General features: G+C 39.6%; 1 protein-coding gene and 1 pseudogene across 2 annotated transcripts; one reads left to right on the top strand and one right to left on the bottom strand.

Moving 5' to 3' along the window:
• The window catches only part of LOC149826892 (magnesium-protoporphyrin IX monomethyl ester [oxidative] cyclase, chloroplastic-like), a 32,875-nt pseudogene extending 29,386 nt beyond the window's left edge, over positions 1–3,489 (bottom strand).
• On the top strand, positions 2,885–25,442 carry LOC149826891 (putative serine/threonine-protein kinase PBL1). Of its 2 annotated transcripts, XM_090019033.1 has the most exons (12): positions 3,004–3,034; positions 3,133–3,258; positions 3,335–3,576; positions 3,747–3,879; positions 20,973–21,115; positions 21,202–21,331; positions 21,589–21,894; positions 23,587–23,852; positions 23,998–24,133; positions 24,492–24,634; positions 24,728–24,851; positions 24,984–25,442. In XM_090019033.1, the coding sequence occupies exons 4-12, from the start codon at positions 3,753–3,755 to the stop codon at positions 25,280–25,282; spliced, it is 1,674 nt and encodes a 557-aa protein (XP_089875159.1). In that variant the 5' UTR covers positions 3,004–3,034; positions 3,133–3,258; positions 3,335–3,576; positions 3,747–3,752; the 3' UTR covers positions 25,283–25,442. The 2 variants fall into 2 exon arrangements, with proteins under 2 accessions (XP_089875158.1, XP_089875159.1); XM_090019032.1 differs by having other exon boundaries at positions 2,885–3,258; positions 3,335–3,879.
• Positions 25,443–26,111: the final 669 nt, after the last annotated feature.

Genomic DNA, 26,111 nt, shown 5'->3' with positions numbered 1-26,111 from the left:
TTTATCATGCCAATAAAAGAAATGATTTATCGTATATGTGTATTGACGATAGCGATTCACGTGACAATGATTTAATTATATCTACGATACTGTGAAGCGATTCCAATAGAAATTGCTAAATGAGCAGCGATTTGAATACGAAAATCGTCATTGCAAGCGTACAATAATATATTTCTGCATGCATGCATTTAAAAATTCTTTCTACAAATATCTTACAAATCTATACTAGAAAACACAAAACATCTTACAAATCGATATACATACCACATAATATATTACAAATTGATATGGCAATTCAGCATAATAGCTTATAAATCGACACTACAAAACATATAATATCTTACAAATCGCTATACATATCGCACAATATATTACAAATCAATATAGAAATTCAGCATAATAGCTTACAAATCGATATTGACAAACAAAACAATATCTCACAAATCGGTAGTATGTTACTATAACCGTGATTTGTGATACATCACATATACTAAGTGAATGGACGATACCGGATGGAGTAGAGGCCCTTCCTCGCATATGTAAACAAGCGTTCTTGTCAACAGGTCCGAGCGTCTTACAAATATCGTTAAGTTTTCAATAATTGATAGGACAAGATCCGCCTGCAATAATAAAGCAATGCTTTAATGGCACTCACGATGACATACGTTCTTCAATAATAGCATGATGATATGAAAAGGTACTCATGATGCCTTAATGGCACTTGTTGGAATGTTTGTGTGTCATTGCTTTCTTCCATACTGCCTAACAACAACGAAAAATAAGAGAAGACTATAAAAAGAGATTGCCAACAAATGCCCCTATGATGCTCACCAATGATCGAATCAGTCGATCGCAAACCCGAGAATGTTTTATAACACAAGGCAGGAACGAGAATGCGACAATGTATTGTAACACAAGCTAAAAACCAAGGCGAAAACCTGGACTCGAGATGACGACAAAGGCTGCTCCGATATAAGCAAACCACGGTAAAAGTGCATCGTCAAAGGGAGCTCTTGTTACAGTAGATGGTGCAAAAGTTTACTGCTTAGGGTGAAAACAGAATGTTTGGACTTTGAAGAGTTAACATCATCCTCGACTTTCTGGATGAAGGATATTTTTGTCCTTTTCTCGAATTGTTGTTTCTTTGTTTTTTGAATGAAAGACATTTTTGTCATTTTTTTGAATTGTCGTTTCATGGCGAGAATAGCAGAAAAGGATAATTAAGTATTTGCAACTGCACCGAACTCCGTTGCTAAGTGATGCCAACACACGTGAATATGAGCCCCACGTGCTTATATATGTAGCGCTCATTCAGACCCTGAACACACACTATAGCAAACAATGAGTCTTCGGGGGATAACACACAACACCCTCCCTATGAGAAGGAGGGTGGTGTATGTTCTCTCCCGAAGATGCACTGAATCCCACATCTTTTGTTCGGGGGTCCGAATGAGTGCCACGTATGTAAGCACATGAGACTCATATTCCCCTCCATGTTGGCATCACTTAGCATCGAAGTCCGTTGCGATTGCAAAGACTTAAGTACCCTTTTTTGCTATTCTTGCCATGAAACGACAGTTTGAGAAAATGACAAAAATGTCCTCCATTCAAAAAAAGGGAAACAACGGTTCAAAAAAAGGATAAAAATGTCCTCCGTCTTGAAAGTCGAGGATGATGTTGACTCTTCAAAGTCTAAACAACGAAATGAACCTGAAGCGCTCTCTCTTTCTTTTATGTTTGAACTTTTCGTTGTTATCTTCTTCTTCTTTCTTCTCCGTGAAACACTGTAAACCCCCCCCCCCCCCCCTCTCTCTCTAGAGAAGAAATTAAGGGAGGCAAAGAGTCAATGATCCGATGGTGATCGTCATCTTCTTTCTGCTAGCAGTATCCGGAATATTGTCCTTGTCTAACGGACAACCGACTGCGGCGGACCCTCCACCGCCTTCGAGGGACACCTACAACAGAATCTTCCTCCAGTACACCTACAGTGGAGTCTTTCAAAGTATAATCTGTCTACCCCTACGTCGGCAATACTTTCGATCAGGGCTATGACTTCCAGGCTACCCTGACGTTGTTCAACACGGGCGTTCGCACCCTCAGGTCTTGGCGGGCATTCATCAGGTTTTGGCACCGCGAGGTCCTCATCTTGACCTCCGAGAGGACCCACCTCTCCGCCAAATCAATGGCAAATCGCTATACCAAGTAACGATTTGAGAAAATCACGTAGCAAAAATAAATAGCAAATCACTATGCGATTTTTGTAAATTGCTAAATCGAATACCGATTTATGAAAATTGCCTAGCGAAAAAAACAAAAAATTGCTAAATCGAGTAGCGATTTACGAAAATTGCGTAGCAAAAAAACAAAAACAAAAAAATCACTAAATCAAGTAGCGATTTACGAAAATTGTATAGCAAAAAAAAAAATTAGAAAATCATGAGAAAGGTTGTTACGGAAACCTCAAGCAAGAAACAACCGAAGGAAGCATATGAGAATCATGATCAAACAAAACACTTTATTGCTTTTTTTGACAATTACAAGGAGAAAAAAAAGAAAAAATTTATACAAGGCCCTTCCAAAAAAATTGTTTTGGGGGGCAAAAACTCTGAACCAGGCTCCACAACTCATCAAGTTAAACCATGCTACAGTATAGGATCGTCTGCTGAAAGTGCATAGAGGCAGTGTGCAGGTCAGTCAATGTTTGATGGAGCAGTGTAAGATCATCTGCTTGATGTGCACAGAGGCAGAAAGAGAAGGGAGAGAGTGCGAGAGGGTTAATGTTTATGACCTTCTTGGGAGGAGATTTCTTTCTTGGATAATCGAGTGGGTCTTAAATAAGCATCTTCGGAAGTATTTAAGTCTTCCCGACGCTAACTGATGCTGCATGGGAATAAAACACGTGCTCACATAAGTGGCGCTCGTTAGGACCCCGAACACGAGGTGTAGCTAACGGCCATAGGGGGGAACATATGACCTGCTTCCATGAGAAGGAATCACTCTCCCTTTCCAAGCGTGCCCTCACCGCGTGCATGGGGTACGTCTCGTCTTCTGCCTCCTCCTCTGTTTGATATTGATTTCCCTTAGCAAATCGATTTGGTGATTTCGGATTGCTTCACTGATTTTCTTCTTTAGTTATAACCAGTCTCAACCGCCCCTTCTCCATCTCTTGTGGCTCACAAGGAACGTGGAAGGCGATGGTACGCGATCGTGCAAAGAAAACGCCTCGTTTGGGGGAGAATACAGGGGGGTGCCTCAGCGGTATTTTCTTCCACCTCTCTCTCTCTCTCTCTCTCTCTCTCCGTGCAAATCCGATGAGAGAATTTCCGCTATGCAGGAAGGGGTTCTTCTGCTTCAAAGATTCGTCGAGAATGTCGCTCGCTTTTGCACAAATTCAGCCTTGAAGACCTAATCACGGCGACCAACCGTTTCTCTAGCGAGAATCTCATGAGGGAAGACGCCGTTTGCTGCACGTATAAGGGCTACGTACATGCGGATAGCCTTAAACCAGCGGAGCCCGAAGCCGGCATTGCCGTCCAAGTCAAGGAGTTCAGGACGTGACACACTGCATGCTACATCGTATTCCTGGCCTTGAGCTTTACGCCTTCCATATACCGTTCTGCATATTTTTTTTTGTCTTGGCCGCTACTCTTCAGTTTTTCCTCTTCCTTATTACAGCCTCTTGGGTTTGATGCTTCGCGATTTAATCTTCTCTCTTTCTCTCTTTTTTTTACCACAAACTATGGCAGAACGAAATGGAGTACTTGGACAAGCTTCGCCATCCTAATATCTTGAATATCATCGGGTTTTGCAACGAGAAGGATGGATTCTTAGTCCTTGAATTCACGCCCAACGGCAGCCTGGACCAGCATCTGTTTGCAGGTATAGGCACATCATTCTTGCATTATGGTCTCTGATTTATTTGAAGGTGAAATGCTCCTTTTCCTTGTGTGGTGTTCAAGACGACTTTCTTGCCGAAGCATCTAGGCAAACAATTTGATTTATCGCTTTTGGCAACATAAATGCCGTTTGGTGGTGGTTCACACTGACTGATTCCTTTGGTTGCGAGCTATCAATTCATGCATGGACATGGACGTGGCTGGCCTTTGGTTCCCAGACTCATCTATCTTTTCTACATTTTACCACGTACCATGGAACTGGCTTCTTATTGTTTTTGTTGCCAATGTTCAAGTCATCAGCAAAAGAAGCATTGAACCTATTTCTCTTGATATTTCGAATAAAGCTATAATACTCCAATTTCTTTTTGTTGATGATGCAGAAATAGGTTGAGACAAAACTTTTATGGCTATTTGACTGCGCTCAAGTATACTCCAATCAAGATCACTCATTCTTGGATCCTTTGTATCTTTTACTACACTAATTGTTCGAAATGGAAGTCTTTTATTTATGAAGTCCAAATATTGAAATCTAACCACATAAAAAAGTGCATTATCTCGAACAATCCTTTTTAATGCTTTCATAACATTATCCAGGATACTTTTATATGTTGAAGCCCTTTTTTGTCTACCCCTAGGAGTTGAAAATGCTAAGCATAATTATTGGAAGCTTCTTGCTACACACGGAAACTCGTTTCCCCGAAAGCTCACTTCGAAAGTGGGAAACTCCTTGCTTCCTCGAGGGGTGGAGGGTGAAGATTTAGGAAACCCGCTTTAAAATATGGGAAACTTGATTCTTTTTAGTGGGAAGCCCATTTCCACCTCGTTTCACAAATCAATTCCCTCTCGCTTCTTGTCAGTTCGGACTTGCTTCCACCTCACTTCCTACATTATTCATATTAGAAATTATAATTTTTTTATAACAAGATTGCGCGTTAGTTTTATATCTATTTATATTTGTGAGCTTCTGCCCGTGCTTGATATTGCTTTCTATGTGTTTTTTTTTCCATGCATTTGAAGTCTCTTCACAACCATATCTTGCTTTCCGCTTCATACTACCTTTTAACATTCACTTCCTCGTTTCCGCTTCATGCATCGCTTCTGTATCCATCTCGTTTCTTGGTAACTATGCTGCTAAGTAATCAAAAGTCTAATATTCAGAGTCAATGCATAAGCAAGGAAATGTAATGGAACATTCATTTTTTGCCATCGTTCCATAACTATATTATGAATACTAAAGTATATGTCACTTGTACCAGTCACAAGGCTATCTTTAATTTCATTCTACATATTCTCCATTGCCTCATAAACATCACCCATGATAGAACCTTCTTGACTTATGAACTTGACATTTTATAGATTGGCTTAGTAATTGATAAAGTGTGCTTTACTAATTCCTGAAAATCATCTAATCAAGCTGCAACTTTCACTTAATGCCCTTTTTGTAGAGTACTATTATCCACTTTTGTTTTTTTCTAGCCATTCCATAAGCCAGATACGCCTATTTCATGATTATATAGTGAGAAGCAAATCTTGTCTTTGCTACTTTTGAGAAGCTCCAAACTAGGACGTTCTTCAAACACAGCTAATGTTTGACTATGATTGGTGATTTACTTCATAATTTATTTTCAAGCTGTGTATGTCTCATTCATCCATGAAAAAGATCTATCCAAATCTTTAAAAATCAAATTCAATGTATGAACCATGCAAGTAGACCAAAAGATATGTGGATGTGGATATTCAATTTAGCCAATTCTTTAAAAATCAAATTCAATGTATGTTCAGGTGAAAAGATATGTGGATATGGATCTTTAATCAGCTTACTTGTTTTAAAATTTCCAGCATTATTTGTAACCACCTGCATTATGTTGTAAACACCAACTTGTTCCATAGTTTTAAGCAAGTAATCAACAATATTTTTTCTTGATTTCTCAATACCTGAGAAGTCTTCTGCTTCTAAAAACATAAGACCAAAGCAATTTAAAGCAATAACATTAACCAAAGCTTGATTTCTCACTTTTGTCCAACCATCTGATATGATAAGTAAATCGGCCACTTTTCTCTAATTCTATTCAATTCAGCATTTAACTTTTGTTTTTCAACATTAAGCAAAGCGGTTTGTGCTATCTCATATGGTGGACTCTTAAAACCTTGTTGACCATTATTAATGGATTCAACTGTTTCCGCCCAATAAAGAGATCACAACACATTAAATGGCCCTCCACATGCACGTAGAAATCACATAATCTTTGATGCTATTGCTGCCCTCTTTTGTTCTTTAAATAATGTAGGCAACTTTCCTGAGCCTACATATTTGAAACTAAAAGAACCTTTAACACTTTTTTTTTGTCTTAGATTTTTTCAACAGCGGTCCTCTTAAAACTGCTACTTTACTATTTTCAAACTCTTTTACTATATTTTTCCAGCTCCATAAACTTGTTCTTGTTATTTTTTAAAGATCGACAATGGCAAATTCCTACACGTGTCTCTTTTGGTCCCCATGAGGTGTTTATAGACTCTATATATGAACCTGATGTCTTTTTAGTTTTTACAAAAAAAGCATTCCAATGTCTTGGTATCATCAGAAGATTTTCCTTCAGTTTAAACTTTAAATCCATGAGAACTTTGATATAGTGAGTCATATTCCTCTTCGGTTGTGTTGTTGTCTTCTTCCTTGGCCCTATGAAAATTATTGGAAAACACTATAAACAAAAGAAAAACATAGGTAGATAGGTAACATAGAATTTATTTTATCTACTTAAAAGAAATATTGTTTCTTTAACCAATCAAATAGTGGTTAACAAATAAACTATTGTTTCTCTATGATAAATTTGCAAAAAAGCTAAAAATCATCCACAGAATTGATATGAAAATACTTTGTCATCCTTTCCACATATAAGAACAAAACATGATCTTAGCATAAATTTATTTTTATAAGTTGTTGGTAGCTTTAATTTCTTTTTTATGGTAAATTCATGGAGATTTCTTGGTATTGTATAGGAATTTCAATACCAGATTTTACCTTGTTGAGAAAATTCTCAAAATGCCATAGTATAGGATGCCTTGCAAATAATTTTGCTTTTCTTTTTTGTAGTTGTAACTTCTTGAGTATGTAATTGAATAACTTTATATTCTACTTGATGTACAATGGGCTTTTGATCATTGGAAGCTTGTCAGTCTGAGAACAACTATCTTCTCATTAATAACCAAGTTACTTTGATTGGGGACTGAGCCTTTATTTTCTAACATATAACCATAGTAGTGCTAGTTTTTGTCCCAAGTATGATGGCTCTTATAGTATCCTTGTTATATTATATTTTAATTTGAGGATTGCACTAAATATAACAACATAGATAAAATCCAAATGCATTATAAAGATGCATTTGGCTAGATATATTAAGCCATGCAAATACAAGAGAAGAAACAATATATAAAAAGTTAAATATTTTACTGATGTGAAATTAACACAAAAAAGTATACAAGAAAAACCTCACTGCAACACTCATGCACACACTCAATATGCATCCATCCTTTCTCATTTAAACACACACATACACACACTTTATTTAAGGGGGTGAGGGAGAGAAAAGGAGAGTACTAGCTTAACGGCTAGTCGGACCTCCTCTAACTAGCCGTTGGGCATAATCCTAACAGCTAGCTTAGTCAAAACAGTTTGACCAAAAATAAAAATTATAAAAATATTAATCATTAAATAATGACTAAAAATTAAACATATAAATACTTATTAAAAATACATATTCTAGCCTTACAAGTATACAACAACAACAACAACAACAACAACAACAACTACGCCTTCATCCCAAAACAATTGGGGTCGGCGATATGAACCAACAAAGAAAATCATTTTGGGTCTTCCACATGAATCCTTCTCCTCCAATCATTTCTATCCAATGCCATGTCCTCGGTGAGGTTCAAAGCATTCATATCCTTTCCTATCATCTCCATCCAAGTCTTCCTAGGCCTACCCCAACCTCTTTTAACTAATATATTTTCCCATTTCTCCATCCTTCTAACTGGAGCATCATTAGGCCTTCGCCGAATATGTCCAAACCACCGTAAGATTCTCTCTCATCTTATTTTCAATGAGTGCAACGCCTACCTTCTTACGTATCTCCTCATTCTGAATCTTATCTTTTATTGTATTTCCACACATCCATCTAAACATACGCATCTTAGCTACACTCATTTTTTGAATATGATGTCTTTTGGCAGCCCAACATTCCGTACAATATAGTATAGCAGGCCTAATAGTCGTCCTATAAAACTTTTCCTTCAACCGCAATGGCATTCTACGATCGCACAACACTCCAGTTGCACTTTTCCATTTCATCCACCCAACCTTTATCCTATGATTTACATCTCCATCAATTTCTCCATACTTTTGAATGATAGATCCCAAATATTTGAAACAATCATTCACTGGTGTTGTGAAAAGCGTTGAGGCGTAGCGAGGCGCTCCACCAAAATCTGAGGCAAAGAGTAAGCCTAAATACTAAATACCTAATAGGTATACCTAGAAAACAAAAAGGATACAAAGGTAGCACCGATAAGTATACCTAAGTATACCTTGGTAACTAAACCACAATATTACATTTATCTTAACATCCTCCCTCAAACTTAGGTTGGAAAACCGAAAGTTTGCAAAAAAAAGATAAGAAAAGGTCTTCAAATGCCTCTATAAATAATCTTCAAGATGAGATATTCAAATTCCAATGCTTATTCAAACTTCAATCATCATTAGAATTTTGGCTCAATCTATGACTTCCCTTTGTTCCTACAACAAGGAAGCAACACGAACCAACAACTTCAATAAAGGGATTATAACATAATGTGTGTTATCTATTAAAATTAAATAAATAATTAAAATATTGTATACATATACATATTGAGAGAGGAAGGTTAAACATACCAAAACTCAAGAAAACACAATATATAGAAAAATATAATAATAATTTAAATCACAATCATTCAAACAATCATGAGAAAAGAAAAAAACTATTTAAAAATACTTCAAGAACATTTTTAATAATCATTGAAACAAGAGTTAACAATATAAAAGGTACACTAGAAAACTTAGTTCAAAATATTTCAAAATAATTAAGAGATACGATAACCCATCAAACAATAACTATGAAATACTAAGGTAACTTTGAAACCATTTCTCAAAAATCCAATAAGTCAAATACACATATTCACAAGATCATATCTCCAATGGTAGAAACAAAATACTAAATTATTGGGGACCAAAATTGTAATGAAATGGTGGTCTCCCACAAAAGCACATGAATCTCTCAAAAGAATGTCTATTAGAGACACTTTAAACAAAACCCACAAAAGGGTATAAATGGAAAAACACAAATAAAATAATAAATCTTTATTTATCACAAAAATGCTTAAGAAGCATTGATACAAATGTTAAAGGGGTTCACCCCTATTTATACAAAAAAGAGAGAGTGAGGAGAGCTCACTTTGAGCTCTCACAAAATGAGTTGTTGGACCCTAATCCAACGACTCTAATTATAGTCGTTGGACTAAAGTCCAACGACTATATCTTAGTAAAGTTCCAACTAGGAACTTGACTATTTTATGAATCTAGTTCAAACCGAACTAGAAACTGAAAATGAAAATAAAGAAAATAAAAAATAATAAAAGAAATATATATACATATATATATATATATATATATATATATATATATATATATATATATATATAATATAATACAACAACAACAACTACGCCTTCATCCCAAAACAATTGGGGTCAGCGATATGAACCAAAAAAAGAAATTCATTTTGGGTCTTCCACATGAATCCTTTTCCTCCAATCATTTCTATCCAACGCCATGTCCTCGGTGAGGTTCAAAGCATTCATATCCTTTCCTATCATCTCCATCCAAGTCTTCCTAGGCCTACCCCGACCTCTTTTAACTAATATATTTTCCCATTTCTCCAACCTTCTAACTGGAGCATCATTAGGCCTTCGCCGAATATGTCCAAACCACCGTAAACGATTCTCTCGCATCTTATTTTCAATGGGTGCAACACCTACCTTCTTACGTATCTCTTCGTTCCGAATCTTATCTTTTATTGTATTTCCACACATCCATCTAAGCATCCGCATCTCAGCTACACTCATTTTTTGAATATGATGTCTCTTGGCAGCCCAACATTCCGTACCATATAGTAAAGCGGGTCTAATAGTCGTCCTATAAAACTTTCCCTTCAACCGCAATGGCATTCTACGATCGCACAGCACTCCAGTAGCACTTTTCCATTTCATCCACCCAACCTTTATCCTATGATTTACATCTCCATCAATTTCTCCATACTTTTGAATGATGGATCCCAAATATTTGAAATAATCATTCACCGGTATATCTTGCTCACCAAGCTTCACTACACTCCCATCACTACTTCGTTGCTTACTAAACCGACATTCCATATATTCAGTCTTACTCTTACTCAACTTAAAACCTCTAGCTTCCAATGTCTGTCTCCATAATTCTAACTTAGCATTAACCCCAGCTCTAGCCTCATCAATCAAAACAATATCATCAGCAAACAACATACACCACGGTACATTTTCTTGAATTGATCTCGTAAGCTCATCCATCACTATCGCAAATAGGAAAGGGCTTAAAGCAGATCCTTGATGTAACCCAACCGTTATCGGAAAATTGGTTGTCACCCCTCCACAAGTGCGGACATTGGTTACTACTCCTTCATACATATCTTTAATTATACTAATGTACTTGAGAGAAACACCTTTCTTCATCATTGTCCACCAGAGAACGTCCCTAGGTACTCTATCGTGTGCCTTCTCTAAATCAATAAAAATCATATGCAAATCTTTGTTCCTCTCTCTATTTCTCTCAATAAGTTGTCTAAGAAGATGTATAGCTTCCATAGATGATCTTCCAGGCATAAAACCAAATTGATTCTCCAATATCATGACAACCTTCCTCAACCTAGGCGCAATCACCCTCTCCCAAAGTTTCATAGTATGACTCATGAGTTTTATACCACGATAGTTTGTGCAATCTTGTATATCACCCTTATTCTTATATAAAGGCACCAAAGTACTCTTCCTCCACTCATTAGGCATCTTATTTGTTCGCCAAATCAAGTTAAAAAGATTTGTCAACCATTCTAAACCTTTCTCTCCCAAGCATTTCCAAGCCTCGATAGGTATACCATCTGGGCCAACTGCCCTTCTTGATTTCATTTTCTTCAAAGCCTCTGCAATTTCTTTCTTTTGAATCTTGCGCATGAAGTCACGATTTATCTCATGAAAAGGAATGGAGAAGTCTCCAAGATCTTGAGCATGACTATCATTAAATAGCTTATCAAAATAATCTTTCCATCTCTCCTTAATCTCCTCATCTTTGACTAAAACCCTTTGCGTTTCATCTTTGATACATCCATACCCAAATCCTTCGATTTCCTATCTCTCATCTTTGCAAGCCTATAAATATCCTTCTCGCCTTCTTTGGTATCCAACTTGTCATAAACCTCCTTATATACCTTAGCCCTCGCGTTTCGAACAACTTTTTTAGCTTCCTTCTTTGCTATCATATACTTCTCCAAATTCTCATTATCACGACTCTTACTTAGATTTCTATAACACTCTCTTTTAACCTTAATAGCTAATTTGACATCCTCGTTCCACCATGATGTATCCTTACCTAGTGGTGCACCGCCTTTAGACTCACCCAATACCTCCTTAGCTACTTTTCTCATACCACCCGCTATCTTATTCCACATTGATTCTGAATCCTCCTCGAGACACCAATCAACTTCCTTAACTACCTGCTCTACAAACATTCCTTGTTTAGCTCCTTTCAGTGCCCACCACTTAATTCTAGGATTTATCCTATGTCTATCCCTTTTGCGGCATTGTCTAATTCTAAGATCTAAAATTAAGACTCTATGTTGTGTAGCTACACTTTCTCCTGGTATAACCTTACAATCGATGCAACAACCCCTATCTCTCTTTCTAAGTAGGAAAAAATCTATCTGACTCGTATTAACCCCACTTTTAAATGTTACTAGGTGAGACTCCCTCTTCCTAAACCAAGTGTTTGCTAAGATCATATCATAGGACAAACAAAAATCTAAAATCCTTTCTCCACTTTCATTTCTTTCTCCTATACCATAGCCTCCATGGATATTCTCAAATCCATCCCTACTAATGCCTACATGTCCATTAAGGTCACCGCCGATGAAAAGCTTTTCTCCATAAGATGTCTCTTGTACTACTCCATCTAAATCTTCCCAAAATTGATGCTTAATGGAATCATCTAAACCTACTTGAGGTGCATAAACACTAATAATATTAATAATATCCGTACCTAATACTAATTTAATAAGTAAAATTCTATCACCCTTCCTACGGACCTCAACTACATTATCTATAAACTGATGACTCATAACAATCCCTACTCCATTCCTATTCCTATTTATTCCTGTATACCAAATCTTATATCCCCAAGGTTCTATCACTTTAGCTTTCTCACCTACCCATTTGGTCTCTTGAAGACATAAAATATCAATCTTTCTCCTACACATAACATCTACTAACTCTACCAACTTACCAGTTAAAGACCCTATGTTCCAAGTGGCTAACCTAATTTTATGGTCTTGGACTAACTTCTTTACCCCCACCCGTCCAACAAAGTGAGGGAACCCTTGCCTATTTGACACCACACCCGGGCGCCGGTGTGACGCGTCGCTTCTGGGCGACGACCTAGCAACCCTTGCACATTTATCACTGCCTCCGGGCCTAGCAAACATATATATATAATATAATAATAATAATAATAATAATATATATGTTTCAATTTACATTTTAACACCTTCCCTCAAACTTACGGTACATTGACCGAAAGTTTGTCTAAGAGGAAGTGAAATCTGGGAGTAATGAGAGGCTTGGTGAAGAAGTCTGCATATTGATACTTTGATGTAACATATGGCAGATCAATGGTTCCATGTAAGTATTCCTCTCTGACATAGTGACAGTCCATCTCAATATGTTTGGTGCGCTCACAAAATGTCCGGTTGCTTGCAATATAGATCTTACTTTTGTTGTCACAACACATTTTTAAAGCTTGCGTCGCTTCAACTCCCATATCCGCTAGCAATCGTCTGAGCCAAACAACTTTCATAGTGGTGGTTGTCATGACTCTATATTCAGCTTCGGTGGAGGAAAGAGAGGCCTTCTGCTGCTTTTTGCACCTCCATGAAATTAAGGATTAACCTAAGAACACACAAAAACTAGTGGTTGAGTGTAGGAATGGCAGTGGACAGGGGGACAACGGGGCTCTGCCCCGTTTGGACCGGGGATGAAGGGCATGAAATGGGGATGGAGGCAGGGATGAAGGTTAAAGTCTATCCCCGTGCGGGGATGGAGGCGGGGATGGACTTACGCTTTTCTCCGCCCCGCCCCGCCCCGCCCCCATCCCTGTCTCAATCCCTGCCTAGCCCTGCCCCGTTCTGTCCCGTCCTGTCCTGTCCCTAATCCTTTAAGGGCTGACTATAAACTAAGGGTAAATGGGGCCCTGCCCCACCTCACCCCCGTTTGAACCAGGGATGGAGGACATGAAACGGGGATGGAGGCGGGGGTGGAGGTTAAAATTCATCCTCGTGCGGGGATGGAGTTTCGGATTTTGAAACAGGGCGGGGGTGGAGACCTTGTCCCCCGCCCCGGTCCACTGCCATCCCTAGTTGAGTGACTAGCATTGGGATCACCTCCCGAGTCAACATAGTATAGGCAATTAAGTTTAATGACGATGAAGCAGACAAGAAGAGTCCTTGTGAAAAAGAGGACTTTAAGTATCTAATAATACACAAAACTGCTCCCATATGCACAAAGGTGAGTATGCTAAAACTGACTATCTTGTGAACATGTGTTATATCTGGTCTAGTAATGAAAAGATAAGAAAGTGCTCCGATAAGCTGTCTGTAAGGAGTAGGATTATCAAGAACTTCTCCATCATCAATTCTCATTTTCACGTTGACAACTTCTGGAGTGTCAACTTTCTTATCATCTGTAATTACAGACCTGAAAACAATATCAAAAGTAAATTTAGATTGAGATATCAAATACCCACGAGGGGAATAAACTTCTATTCTAAAAAATATCTTAATAAACCTAAGTCATTCATTTCAAAATGAGTTTTAAGAAGAGTTTTGATATTTGTAACTCCCTGTTTGTCGCCTCCAATGATGATCATATCATCCACTTTGAGAAGGAGAATAATAATGTCAGCATCAAATTTCTTAATAAACAAAGCAGTTTCTGTCAAAATAAGATTGAAAACCAATATCAAGCATAACATGATTAAATCTGTTATATCAGTCTTTTGGTGCCTGTTTAAGACCATAAAGAGTTTTTTCTAGACGAAGAGCTTTACCCTTAGGTATACTAATACCAGACGGGGCTTCCATGTATACTTCTTTTATTAGATTCTCATTTATAAAAACATTTTTGACATCCATTTGAAATATTAGTCATTTTCTAATGGAGGCCAAAGCTATTAAAGTTCTGACAGTGGTCATACGAGTCACAAGAGCAAATGTTTCTTCATAATCGATACCATACCCTTGGGTATATCCTTTTGCCACTAGACGTGTCTTATACCTTTTCAGAGTTCCATCACTTTTGGTTTTGACTTTGTAAACTCATCGATAGCCTCTAGGTTTCTTACCTGGAGGAACATCTTGAATAGTCCAAGTGTTAGTTTTTTCTAATGCATCAAATTCTGTTCTCATGGCTTTTATTCATTCTACATGATTTTTGGCTTGAGAATAGGATGATGATTCAACATATGTTTGTATTAATGCAATTGCTGCCCTATACGTGGGTGAAAATTATTCATAAGACACAAATTTACTAGGAGGTCTTGAAATTCTACACGTCCTTCTAGGTGAAACTTTGGAATATTTTTCTAATGCACATGGGAGATTTTTTTCTCTACGTCTTGAATATTGTAGACTAACATCCCTATAGGTTTGCTCTCCATTATCGATATTATGTTCAATATCAATAAGACTTTGATCATTGTCAAAGTCGCATTCAATATCCCATTCATTGGATTTTGAAGTTAGATCAATTAAAAAGGAATATTCAGTGACTTCCTTGGGTTTTTCGAATTCAAAGAAGCTGTCTTTTTCTAGAAAAGATACATTTCTTGACACACACAATTTTTCATTTTAAAAATCAAAACACCTATAGCCTTTTTTATTATCAGAATATCCTAAAAAGGCACATGAGATTGCACAAGGAGAGAGTTTGTCATTTTTGTTGGTAAAAACAAAAAATTTGCATCCAAAGACTCTTAGTCTAGAATAATTAGGAGATAAGTTGACAAGTTTTTCAATTGGAGTTATATTCTTTAATGAGGAAGATGGCATTCGATTATTGAGATAGGTAGCAGTTAGGGCAGCTTCAACCCAAAACCTTTTTGGAACTTGATTTGCAATTAGCAAGGTCCTAGTAGTTTCCATTGCGGATTTGATGGTGCCCACTTTCTAAATCGATTTTAGAAAAAATAGAGGCACCAGCCAACATATCAAACATGTCATCCAACCGGGGAATGGGAGAGCAGTACTTGACAGTGATGCAATTGATCGCTCTACTATCGACATACATGCGCATGGACCCATCTTTCTTAGGAGTGAGAAGTGCAGGCACTGCACAAGGGCTCACAGTCTCACGAATAAAGCCCTTTTGCAGTAACTCTTGAACCTGCCTCAACAACTTGGCATGTTCAGACAAATTCATGCGATACGCGGGGAGGTTAGGTAGACTCGACCCCTGGACAAAATCGATGGCATGCTGCACCATCCTCATCGAAGGTAGACCATCAGGAAGGTCGTCTGGCATAAAGTTGCGAAACTCCTCAACAAGGGGCGTGATGTCCGCGGGAATGGGCAACGACGTACTTATAGACGGTTTAACCACCAGGGCATAACAATAACCGTCCTCCATACATTGGCTCAAGAAAGTCCGGTATGATAGGCCCGCGAGTCGGGAAACTCGCTCAGGCTTATCCACAATGGGAAAACCGGTCTCCTTGATAGGGAGGAAGATTATTTTATGCCCCTTAAAAATAAATGAGTATGTGTTCCTACGGCCATTGTGGATGATCTTGCTATCAAATTGCCAAGGACGTCCCAAAAGAATATGACACACACTCATGGGGGCTACATTACACCACACCTCATCGTGGTAATGCTCTCCCATGGAGAACTGAACTAGACAACGCTGGGTAATGCGAACCTCGTTTCCTCTTTTGAACCACGCCATCTTGTATGGTTGGGACAATTTTTCCGTTTTCAGATTCAGGGTGGACACGACACTCTCGGAAACCATGTTCTCACAAGCCCCAGTGTCAATGATAACATCGCACGCATGCCCCTCGCAATTGCACCAGTTTCTAAAAATATTGTTCCACAACCATTTTGCAGGAGCCGACTCTCAGGGTGCGGTCAAAACATGACGGATGGACAACAAATTTTTGACGTTACCGTCGAACTCTATGACTTCCCTCTCAATCTCTCCCTCGACGGACGACTCACCCTCACTCTCACTATCGGACGCTGACTCAATAATGCCCTCGATGAAATGGGCATGTTCACAGTGGGGCACTTGGACGCTACGTGTCCTAACGCCTGACACCTAAAACAACGGATGGTAGACTCACTAGGCTTGACCTTGGATCTGGTATGGTATGCTGGGTCAGACTGGTTAGGCTTGCTAGGGTCTACTCTTGGGGTGGACTTTGAGTCTTCCTTCCTAGGGGAGCTCGCTCCCTTGGTTGGGAAACTCGACTGGACTGATCACTACGGGAGACTCTATATTCCTGCCTCCTTTTCATCTTTTCCTCCACATTCATGGCATAACTGCTGGCCTGATCCAATGACTCGGCTGTGACACAACTAAAATCATCAGAAATAGCAGGATGGAGAGCAGAAATATACCTTGTGACCTGCTGGCGGGTGGTCTCCTCGAGCTGCACTCGCAAGGATAAACGATGGAACTCAGTAGTGTATTCTGCCACGGTACGGGTGCCTTGACGCAGGGTCAGGTACTCCTTGTAGGCTCTCTCAGCATGGTCTAAAGGCACGAACCTGGACTGCATTAACCTCTTCATCTCTTCCCATGTCTGCACACGCTCTTGCCCATGCCGTTCCCTCGACCTTTGTAGCTCAACCCACCATGTTTGCGCTAGGCCCCTCAATCGAGTGGACGTTAGAGAGACACGACGGTGCTCAGCCACAGTGTGGTAGTCGAAGAAAAACTGCACGACATAGGCCCAGTCGAAGAACTGCTCGACGTTGAATCGTCCCGCGAACTTTGGAAGGTCTAACTTCACCCCGTAGGTGGAGGGGTGCTCTGGCGCTCTTTGCTGACGAGGTTCTACCATTCATGCAGGGTACTCGTTCCAGAAGGCTTCAACATCCATCATGGCAGCGTCATCCTCGTCACGGTATTGCTCGATTGGAGGCTGGTGTTGGCGAACTCCCATGACGTGTGGTCGACGCTCAGGCCGCACCGGTCCTTGCTAAATCTGCCTCGGTCTGGCCCGCCCGTGGGTGGGAGCCATCTGCGACCGACGTTGAGGCATCGATATAACAAGACGTACTACTAAAGGTGGAAGGGCTGGTCGGTTCACGAGTTCTAGGTTGGTGGGAATGGGATAATATGGGTTTGGATTATGGGTTGGGGTAGGGTAGATGTAGTGTGTCGGGTTGGTGTAGTACTGGGATGATTCACCCGATTGGATCTGGATCGGGTCTAAACCTACACTACTCGTCGGACCCAGAATGGGATAGGTAGGGTCATGGATCGAGTTGTGGTGGGTAAAGGCTTGGTTAGAACTCGATCCTTGATCCATAACGTGATGGGTCTGGTTTTGACCCTGCTCAAAATCATGCTGGAGCTTCGTCCGGGTTCGATGTAAAATTGGGTCGGTATTGGATCACGCATTAGGGTCAAAATTATTAGGTTGGGTCAGATTCGAGATAATCCGCGAACCAGACTCAACTGGGTAAGCCGAGTGGTGGGGTTCAAAGCTCGGACCCGCTCCCTGGGACCCAAAGTGTGGTCCCCGAGATCCGGTCCTGGGCCCTGTTATTATCGGCTTCGGGCCGGACCCTGTTGGGTTCGGTCCGAACCACAAAGGACCACACCCCCCTGCTCGCTGGTGGGCCGCGACCGAACCCCCACGTGCGAACTCTGGGAGGGGAGATAAGTTAGCCCCGGCCTGGGTTGACACGGGCGCACCTGCAGTCTGGCCCAATGTCATGCTCGGGCCTTGTCTGGCCTGCAGTCCCTTCGCCGTGGGTCTAGGCCAGGCCTGCGCACCAAGGCCGACGTCGGGGTCCTTCAACGACCCCCTGGTTCGGTTGGAGGGCATCGAACACTTGAATTTCAGCCGTCACCAGGGTGGGATTAAGAAATTGTACCATTTGCGGGGCGTTCGTGCGACCAGCATCCCTATGCAGGCCCGTCCCGACGCCATCCCTGTGCACGGTAGACAGATGAAAGGTCGGCTGGACTGGGTTGTTTGCTGCGACATCCGCTGGACCGTCTGCACCATCGCCCAATCTCGCTCCCGTTTTCAGCATATAAGTCATGTGCATTTTCACCGACGATTCAAGGACCACGATCCGACCTTCGATTCCATCCAAACGTTTAGACATGCCAGCTACGTCCTTGCTTACACGTAACAAATTTTCCTAGATCTTCGTCATCATATCGATCATCCGCATCATGCGGTCTTCGTTGGCTGTACCCGATCCCTCACGCTCCTTCCCTATTCTGGCCCATTCCGACGCCATCCCCGTGCACGGTAGATGGATGAAAGGTCGGCTGGACTGGGTTGTTTGCTGCGACACCGGCTGGACCGTCTGCACCATCGCCCAATCTCGCTCCCGTTTTCAGCATAGAAGCCGTGTGCATTTTCACCGACGATTCAAGGACCACGATCCGGCCTTCGATTCCATCCAAACATTTCGACATGCCAGCTACGTCCTTGCTTACACGTAACAGATTTTCCTAGATCTTCGTCATCATATCGATCATCCGCATCATGCGGTCTTCGTTGGCTGTACCCGATCCCTCACGCTCCTTCCTGCTCGTAGGCTCGTCTCTCGCCTCTTGTGTCATACTGTCGACCAAGGAGGAAGGGGCTGTTCTCTGATACCACTTTGATGCAGCGTGGGGATCAACTCCTTGACACACTTGGGTGCTGAAAATGGAACACGACTCCCACAATCGTGCGATGAGCAGAAGAATGAGATACACAAGTTCAATAATGAATAGAATGAGAGTTTATTTTATAGGGTAAAGTTTATAACTGAAGGGAAAACAATAAAGAACAAGAGAGTAATAGAAAAGGACTGCAGGAAAAAAGAAGTCAGAGAAAGGATGGCTGAAAACTCAATCATGTCTGCCCTCATGCAACCCTAAAACAGGGTATTTATAGATTGCAAGTGGATCTGGGTCTCGGGTCTAGGGGCTGGACCCAAGACGATTTCAATCTGCTGATGGATCTGGGACGCCTCAGACCTTCGCTCGCCTGGAGTAGGTGCACAGAGCCACGTCCCTGCATCAAGGTACCTTGCTTGCGATCGGATCCAACTCTTGGGTCCGATTGTCCATCCCAGTGGGGTCGGGTTCCCTGGCCGTGCCTAGGTCATGATGTGTGGATCCGGGTCGGTCCTACTCTGCATCAGTATACCATGGTAACTAAACCACAATATTACATTTTTCTTAACACATGTGACTGCAAAATTGAGGATCACAAGTAATCAAGCAAATTATTTCAACTGCTATGCAAGTTAAATATTCTTATTTTTGCAAAGGTGCTTTCCATGATTAAGGGGGCTTAAGCAAGACCACAAGGCTTTTAAAGTGGATGCATGAATAATAAGTTGGCAGGTGTTCATGGGATATTGAATTATCTAAACAATCAAATAGTGATACAAAAAAAATCATAGAGAAACAATAGTAAGCTTGGACGTGTTTCTCTATGATATTGAATTATAGAAAAACAGTAGTGATTTCATACTTGCTATCATTTTTCAATCATAGAGAAACAATAGTGAGTTTGAAAGTGGCTAAAGGCTTTGGGTGTCTTGTTCAAATCAAGAGATAGCGTCTCGGCCCTTGCACAAAGCAATAAACATCATATTTAGCAAGATACTCATTAGGTTCAAAATATTGACTGCACAAAACTTTTTACAATTTCTGAAACTATTTTTTACAATGGAGGCGATGGTGGAAAGAGTGGTTGATGCAGCTATGTGCAGTCTGGCCCTTTAACACCCTCAAGTTTTCTTCTTCTTCTTCTTTGTGATATTGGAAAAGAGGCAGGCATATATATAGCTTTGGCAATCTGGTCTGGTCTCCCATACCATCAACTTTTCTTCTTTACCTTTATGATATTGGAAAGAGACAGGCATATACACGACTTGGGCGGTCTGGTGGCCCAAGTTTTCTTCTTTCCCTTTTGGTATTGATTATAGAGATAGAATTGTAAGAGGAAGCAACTCCTGTTCAGCATATTGCTATTACTTAGATAATAGGTATTACTATATTAATGAGTTTCCTAATTTTCTTTTTAAAGTTGATAAGGGCAGTCTAAGGCTCTAATGTAAGATACTAATTTGTCTGCCACCGTGACATAGTGAAACTGCGTTCGGTACCAGTTTCACTTGCATAAGAAACCATTTCTTCCGTACATTAGGAACGAGTTTCTTGCACAAAACTTGTTTCTTCTGTTCCAGGTACGAGAAAATGGCATTTCCGAAGCTGGTTTCTTACCAGTACCAGGTACTGGTATGACTGAAATGGGGGGCGTAAGGCCAAGGGGTGTTTCTATGCAACTATGGTCCGACAACTCCTTATGTGTCACCATATTCCCTGTTTTCAAAATCTCGGTTGGACTTATTCAGTTGTTTGCTTGAATCAAACCTGATATATACTGTTGATGTTAAAGAATTTGAGTAATTACTAAAGATTAGGTCACCCTTTTTTCTATTGTAGCAGGAGACTGTGGTGAGCGTGTTCATTCATGGGATGTGAGAATGAAGATTGCGCAACAAATTGCTCGTGGTCTTAGTTTCTTGCATGAACAAGAAGTTCCTGTTATCTATAACTCTTTGGGCCCAGCAAACATTCTCCTTGATGCGGTTAGCAAGATTTTCATCTATTCTTGTTTGTGCAGTCGATCATGAGTTATTGCTCTTTTTTCGGCTCATTCATGATAGCTTTGTAGGATTTCATCCCAAAGCTCTCTAATTTCTACATGGCAAGAGCTTGCACACCTGCTGCAGCCCACCAGGATTTTGGGCTTGTTGCAACCTATGGATTACGTCACAATCTTGCCCCAGAACTCATCAAGACAGGTTTTGTAGAAACATTTTCCAGCTTATAGATGGATTTCAGGGAATAATGAAAATGAATTTTTGGATTGAGAGAGTGTGCACTTTTAACTAACTTGACTAGATAGACATTCCAGTTGGAGTTTGATCAAGTTTGGACAAGTTTGGACGAGTCCAACTTTGATAAATGTTAACTGCCATGTGACAAGTTTGTCATAGTGCAACTACATTTGAAATGACATCTAAAGCTGATATCTAATGATTTATTACGCATGTTGCAGGCAATTGGAGCACAAGCTCAGATGTTTACAGCTATGGTGTAATGTTGCTTGAATTGTTGTCTGGGCGTGAGGCTGAAGCAGAGTCAGAAGAAAGAAATTTTGGAATGGTTGATTGGGCTATTTCATCTTTCTTTGGCAGAGAGTCATTTTCAGGAATAATGGACCCTAGGATAAAATGGAAGTGTCCAAAGGAAGAAGCAAAACTTGTTGCTAAACTAGCACTACGTTGTGCTGATGCTGATGAAAATAAACGACCTGGCATGGGATATGTTCTCAGTATCTTAGAGGGGATGCTTACACCATTTGGTATTTCTGTTCTTTCCACTACTCGACTATTTTGGTTTCTTCTCCTGTTCTTCCCATGTCTTCAGTCTTAAATTAATACTTTTGTTTCTAACAATTTGTTTATTGTTTGATTTGCTTCCTTTTTGTAATGTGGTAGATTATAAAGGTGGATATTTCCTTGTCTAATAAACATCTTCCCCTTCCATTGTTTGTTTCCTTTCATGAAAAAATCTCTCTTTTGTGGTATGGAATGTAAAATCAGGTAAAAAATATCTTAAAAATCTGCTTATTGTAACACAGCTCATGCAGAGCTACATATGCATATGCGCAATACACATGTAGAGGTGTGATGCACCTACAGAGTCCTTTGGATCCCACAACCCTGTCTTCTAACACAAACTATGATGGGATTATGAATGAGCTTTCTTGCAGTAACTGGAGTTATTTAACATGCTATATCTGACTGCTATCATGTAGTTCTCTAGTTTGTGATTAATATTTTGTAGGGTGATATTGATCTCTAGTCAAGAACTCATTGCTTCCTTCTTTATCTCATCTCTGGTCAAGCATTCATTGTGTGTGTCCGAAGTGCACAAACACAAGTCCACTATGGGAAATGCACATAAACCACTAAGGGCAAGAGCAAGAACTCAAGAGCACACACACAAGCCAATGCTATAGTTTTGTTTAGGTTCTTAATAATTATGAATGTTTTTTGTTTTGGTTTTTCAAATGACATGAGTATTTAATTAGGTATATCTATGTTTTTTTTCAATCAACTATTCCATGATTCCATGAATGCATTCCTGATTTTGATTGGATTTTTTTAGGGATTTTTTTTCTAATAGCACATCTATGAATGATGTTTGTTAGGATTTAGGGTTTTAATTTGTTTTTATAGAATGGCATAAATGTTATGGTTTTAGCCTTCTAGGGGTTTTCTGTGTTTTGTTTTCTAATTACCATTAGGCATGAATCCATTAATAATGAAGGCTTTATTTTGGTTAATATTAAGATTTTTTTATCAAATGGCATAAGTGCATAATCTATGATGTTTTTAGGAATTAGGGTTTTGATTTAATTTTTTAAATGGAATGAATATAATTATGGTTTTAGGATTTTTAAGTGTTTTAGTTTTTTATTTAGTATTAAGCATGAATCTATAAATAATGAATGTTTGATTTTGGTTAGAATATTAGTATTTTTTTTAATCAATTAGCATAGATGAAAGATCTATGATTTTTGTTGGATTTAGGTTTTTGATTTGCATTCTTTCAAATGATTAAATATCTAATTAGGGTTTTGATCGTTTTCTCTGTTTTTGTTCTTTTCAATTAGCAATAATAATCATTCTATATTTGATTTCTATTAGGATTTTAGATTTTTCTTTGTCTGCTTTTCAATCAGCATTAATCATGATTTCCTGTTTGATTTTTGTTACAATTTTAGGGTTTTTTGTGTTTTTTAGCATGAACTTTTTATTTTTATTGTGCATTTGTGCCCACCCTAATTTAAATTCCTGGCTTCGCCCTGGGCTAGTCCCAACGACTAGCTAGTTAGTCGTTAGACCTAGCCTAACGACTAGCACACAAGGACTAAAAAGTCCCTACAAAAGGGATAAAATACAATATATATATATATATATATATATATATATATATATATATTTAACACACCCATCCCTCTGATTTTGATGTGAAATTCTGCATACAGGGAAGTGGTCTGCTGCTGTTGATGTTCATCTAAGTGACTGTGGCACACATTTGCCAATTACTGTGGAGGGATTGCACCAATTCAACATTAATGATATCAGGAGGGCTACTGGCTATTTTTGGTTTGATAATTTTGTGAAGGGTGACAATCAATCGTGCATCTATGAAGGATATTTTGATAAGGAAACTTTTAGATCATCATTGCCTGGATATGGTGTGCCTCTGTTGGTCAAAAAGTGGGAGGCGTATCAAGTTGAAGGGCACGTGGTAAATTTCTTTTGTCACCAGTTCTTTCTCATTGATTATCCTTTTCTCCTCCATTTTTGGCTAATAGTACTTATCTGTTTTCCCATATTACTATGCTGCCTTTGATATATGGTGCATGATTCTCTCTCTCCTTCAATAATGGCAGAAGGAGATTAAGTACTTGAGCAGATTTCGCCATCCAAATATTTTGAAGCTTATTGGGTTTTGTCATGAAGGACATGGATTTTTAGTGTATGAGTTCATGGCGAAAGGGAGTTTGGAAATATGTTTGTTTGTGACAGGTAAGATGAGACTCTCTCTCTCTCTCTCTCTCTCTCGTTTAACTGCAGTTCTCCTGAGCTTCTGTTGGTGAAGCATCTCACTTGTTGCTAGGCTTCTCTTTGCAGATAAACAATTTGGTTTCTGGCATTTGGAAAATAGAAATGCTATTTGTTAGCTAATAAGTTTGATAATAAATTTATCTTTCTGTTTGGGAGCCTCTTTCCTCCGTCATCATCCTTGCTGTGAGCCTAGTTGTCATATGCTTCTGCTTGCACATGTTTGCTTGACTTATGCCAAAACCATGGTTTTCATGTATGTAATTAACTCTATTGCTAATAGTGAAATTTGAAAGTAGTGGACGTTTGCTTTTTGAAACAGGAGAATATTGCAGACTTCCTCTTCCCTGGAGGACAAGGCTGAAAATTGCAGTTGGAGTTGCTCGTGGACTTGCTTTTCTGCATGAACAAAAAGTTCCAATTGCACATCACAATTTAGATTCTTCACATATTCTCCTTGATTCGGTTAGCAACATAAGCCAACTGCAGTTTCTACCATGTGTCAAGAGTCTGGCATTTTCTCCATTACTTTTTTTCTCCTTCTCCTTGAATGTGTAGAATTTCAATGCAAAGATTTCAGATTTTGACAGTGCAAGAGATTGCCCACCTGGTGAGGGCTATGGAGGTTCGCCCATTCTGCATGGGGCAGTTGGTCATCTTGCTCCAGAATATAATGATACAGGTTATTGTGCAACACCCGCTTTTTGTAATCCTAGTTTATTTCCTTTTAGGTTAAATAACTAAAAAAAATGAAAAGAAAGGAAATTTTCAATGATATTGTGGACTAGCCATCTAACCATGATATCTTTTACAGGTGTTTGGAACACACAGAGTGATGTTTACAGCTTTGGTGTTCTGTTGATGGAATTGTTATTAGGGTGCAGAGCTATGATGTATAATCGAGAAGAATCAAAGCAACATATAGTCAGTTGGGCAAGATCACACTTCTCTGATAGAGAAGAGTTCCTAAAAATAGTGGACAAGTGGTTGGAGGGAAATTTCCCAGAGGAGGAAGCACTTAAGTTTGCTAACCTGGCATTTCAGTGTGTGGAAGATGATAAAGAAAAAAGACCTGAAATGGAGTATGTTCTCAGAGCCTTGGAGGCTATCTGAATGTCAGATGCGAGCTATGACAGCCTATCTAATAGGCATCCCGAAAGCTTGATTTAGGCATTTGCTCCCCTTCCTCCAGTATCTTCAAACAAACCGTGCATATTTTGGTTCAAATTGTACAAAACAATATCATACAAGTGAAAAGCGAATTAATCTCTCTCTCTCTCTCTCTCTATATATATATATATATATATGCAGCAAGCATTCCTCTATTTCTCATGCACCATTATATAGTTGTCTAAAACTAAAATACCGCACCTACTTTACATTGCTCCTGCTTGTTTAGCAAATTCTGAGGTGGTCTACCACTAGCCTCAGGCTTAACTGCATGAGTTGGGCTCGGACGTTTCACATGGGTTATTCTGCTCTATACTCATTAGATTCCATCCGGGACTGTTTGATTTCCTTCAATTTGAAATCTAAATACAAATAATAAGATCCAGTAAAGCAGGTACCATCAAATTAAAGATGGGATTTGGATTCAGTATGCGGCTTTTCCTCAGAATTCAAATCTAAATCTGATGGATAATCTGACCTGGTTACATATAATAAATACCTGATCAGTAGGAAACTGGAATATTTTACCTGCAAAAGATGTTTGCTGGTTGAACCAACAGTGGCTGTCCCATATGGGGATCAGACGGTCATGTTCTTTCCCTTATCCACCCAACGCAAACCCCTCCTACCCTCTGGATCAGACCCTACTCTCTCTCTCCCCTCTAACAGCCCGCTCCCTTCCCCCTCTCCCTCCCTTTTTCTGCATTGTGCTTCTGAAGGCTACCACCTCGATAACCACCAACAAGCCCCACCAGCATAGGGAGATCGGGTG

This window comes from Nuphar pumila, chromosome 10 (genome assembly GCF_984573655.1).
Source record: "Nuphar pumila chromosome 10, dmNupPumi1.hap1.1, whole genome shotgun sequence".
Taxonomy (NCBI): Eukaryota; Viridiplantae; Streptophyta; class Magnoliopsida; order Nymphaeales; family Nymphaeaceae; genus Nuphar; species Nuphar pumila.
The sequence above is the reverse complement of the archived record's forward strand: the minus strand, read 5'-3'. Positions and strand labels throughout refer to the sequence as shown.

Bases quoted from the DNA above. Each gene is read 5' to 3' on its own strand.
- LOC149826891 (XM_090019032.1), top strand. From the start codon at position 3,753: ATGGAGTACTTGGACAAGCTTCGCCATCCTAATATCTTGAATATCATC. The intron at 23,853-23,997 runs GTAAATTTCTTT...CAATAATGGCAG, and splicing joins ATCAAGTTGAAGGGCACGTG to AAGGAGATTAAGTACTTGAG. The intron at 24,134-24,491 runs GTAAGATGAGAC...TTTTTGAAACAG, and splicing joins AATATGTTTGTTTGTGACAG to GAGAATATTGCAGACTTCCT.